The sequence below is a fragment of the Priapulus caudatus genome, unplaced genomic scaffold (genome assembly GCF_000485595.1).
Source record: "Priapulus caudatus unplaced genomic scaffold, Priapulus_caudatus-5.0.1 Scaffold452, whole genome shotgun sequence".
Classification (NCBI taxonomy): domain Eukaryota; kingdom Metazoa; phylum Priapulida; class Priapulimorpha; order Priapulimorphida; family Priapulidae; genus Priapulus; species Priapulus caudatus.
Genome location: NW_014577513.1, coordinates 128560 through 131603, shown reverse-complemented (window position 1 = coordinate 131603; position 3044 = coordinate 128560). Strand labels below are relative to the sequence as shown.

The 3044-nt window shown below is 45.1% G+C and overlaps 1 protein-coding gene across 1 annotated transcript in view; it reads left to right on the top strand.

Moving 5' to 3' along the window:
- Positions 1-3044, top strand: part of LOC106810557 (homeobox protein MOX-2-like) — a 10108-nt gene that overhangs the window by 6525 nt on the left and 539 nt on the right. Inside the window, exons 3-4 of the mRNA XM_014813939.1 lie at positions 2240-2445; positions 2927-3044. The exon at positions 2927-3044 is cut by the window's right edge and continues 539 nt beyond it. Coding sequence (XP_014669425.1) covers positions 2240-2445; positions 2927-3044 — 324 coding nt within the window. The remainder of the gene's footprint in view (positions 1-2239; positions 2446-2926) is intronic.

Below are 3044 nucleotides of genomic sequence, written 5' to 3'. Positions count from 1 at the left end.
ACGTGTCCAAACAGAGGCCGATGTTTATTTCGACTCCCTGACCGTGACGGATCACTGTGTGTGTGTGTGTGTGTGTGTGTCACAGTGTGTGTGTGTGTGTGTGTGTGTGTGTGTGTGTGTGTGTGTGTGTGTGTGTGTGCGCGTGCGCGTGTGCGCGCGCGCGCGCGTGTGTGTGTGTGTGAAAGTGAGAGATAGAGACAGAGAAGGGGGATATGAGGGGAAGAGAGAGACAGAGAGAGGGAGCAAGAGACAGAGAGTGAGAGGGAGAGGAATGGAGAGAGAGTGTGTGTTAGAGCGAGCGAGCTTGTGACCGTATAGCCTCGATTTCATCCGCGCTGTAATGCAAGTTACATCAACTGCGTCTTGAGTAAATGCGGCTGTTACTGTGTCATAATAGAACCTGACCGTAGCGGACTCAATAAATGCACAATGATATAACTGTGGCCCGTTTAGAGTGAATGGTATCACAAAAATATGTCATATTCCATTGATCCTTATTCTAGGGCAGTGATGCAGTGATGTACGTCACCGCACTGATTTGTGCGACGAACACACAAATAATGTTTTTTTCTTCTTCAAAATTCTCTGCTAATTGGCACAAGCGTCGTCTGCCTAATGTTCTGTGGTATAGGTACCACCGGTTAAAATTAATACACATGCTTTTATATTTTTTATATTTTATAATATTTTGCGAGGACTCAGACTTTAGGTATCTTCTAATATCGGCCGCGAGATGCGGGGAAAATTCGGCTTCCGTGCACGGTCTCGTTGTAGATGTAGCCAAACACGTGACGCTCCCGCGTAAATCCATTAACTATTTAAAAACAGCTTTAAGATATGTTTATGTTTGCGCGTAATTTTTGCCCTTTCGTATTTTGAAAACGAAGACGAAGAGTTGCAGTCACGAAAGCTAGCAAAAAGCCGAGGCAGCGTCCCGAAATATTCGCGCTCGTTCATTTTTTTTTGTTCCACAATCGCCAGCGCTGCGTTCGCTGCTCGGTCGCTTGCTGTTACATTGTATCGGTGATCGTCTGCCGTGACGGGATACCACCCGATGCTCGCTGATAAGACTCAACGAGGTGCGTGCGGCGAGAAGTGCGACCGCGAGGTGCTAATGTGTTTCGAGGCTGCTTCTAGCACTCGCGCGGTTCATCGCGTTCAAACGCGATCGAAAGCCGAAACCACAGCATCTAAGCACAGGCACTTGGAGCATCTCAATAAAGAAAAAACACACGCTAAGATTGCGCTTAGATGCACAGGCACTTAGAGCGTCTCAATAAAGACAAATAATGCTAAAGAAACACGAAATTTATTTACTACCAAAGTCAGAATGTTTCTCTACTCTCTTTCGCATATTATTCCCGATAATTTCCTGTAAATGCCGTTCAAAATGCTCTTCTACACACACGTACACCGCGCGTTTACACTTATATTTCGTGTTTATTTAGCATTATTTTTCTTTATTGAGACGCTCCAACTGCCTGTGCATCTAAGTGCAATCTTCTCCAGATCTCCTTTGGCGTATAATCTCGTCCGCTGGTTCCGAGACCAGAGTGACCTTATAATATCAAGAGCCAAGAATAATTAGGTGTTATTGGGGTTTTGTTCTATTCAAGTACCAAATGACAATAGTACACGACTAAAACGACATGGTAGACCATGCAGACACGCACGTACACAGTTACACATACACATAAGCGTCCTTACTCACACAGTGCGGAATTCCCACGAATATAAAATGAATATATATATATATATATATATATATATATATATAGGATATACACAATATATGCGCTAGATGTTCTTGCCGGTGCCCCCCGCCCTCCAGCGAGACCGAACAGTACAGCAGTATAACTGCGAGCATTCGTCCAGATGCGTTTTAGCGAACAACAATATAATTACGCGGCAAGATGTATGGCATATAGTACGATCAAGAACTAGAGATATTATATTATTAACCATGTATTGTTCAGATACTCTTTTTCCAATACGCCAGGAGCGTAGCTAATCCATTTTGCCTGGGGGAATGGAAAAGCTACGTTCGTTTTGTGTTCTGGGAAGGTGACCGCCATTGACAATGTAATCTTATTAGTATAGGTGTCATTAGCTCTTGATGTAATGTATGTACATTTCGCTGGGGGGACTGCACCATTGCCCCCGCCCCTCTCGCGCTAGTTACGGCCCTGTCTATCTATTCACGCGACACGTAATGACGTCATCGCCGACGATGTTGCAGACGCCGTCAGCAGGGCGTTTCTGGCGGAGGCGGAGAGGGCAGCCGAGGGCTACCACCTAGATCTGAACAGCAAGCCGCGCAAGGAGCGAACCGCCTTCAGCAAGAGTCAGATTCAGCAGCTGGAGAATGAGTTCCAGGGTCAGAACTACCTGACGCGTCTGCGGCGATACGAGATCGCCGTCTCTCTCGATCTCACTGAGCGACAGGTAGCGCCACTGTGATGCACGGACGCGCATGCGCCGTTAACACACGCAATTAGATCGAGGTTGTTTTGTTCGGAACTTTTCATTGTTGATTCTAGACGACGAGTGAGAAGCGTAGACGAAGACGAACAGGAAAACAAACGTTACCTTTGTAGCGACTCCATGATTATATCTTGAACATCAAGACATTGTCGCATCCTTTTGAGATTATTTACCCCTGATATATATATATATATATATATATATATCTATATATATATATATAATATATATATATATATATATATAAATATATATATACCTACTAGTATAAACACGTGTCATGCGTTTATCTTGATCTTATATTTAACGAGGGATTTCTGATATCGCTACATTTACTATTTCCACAACTAGGGAATCACGGCTAGAGTCTACTCTAACTTTTATCTACGCCGACGTGCTGGTCGGATGGCGCTGACGACCCGCCGAATTCCTCCCGTTTCAGGTGAAAGTCTGGTTCCAGAACAGGCGCATGAAGTGGAAGCGTACCAAGGGGGCGCTGCTAGCCAAGGACAAGGTCAACGCGCCGCTGAAGGAATCCACGCTCAGCGTGCAGCAAAGTC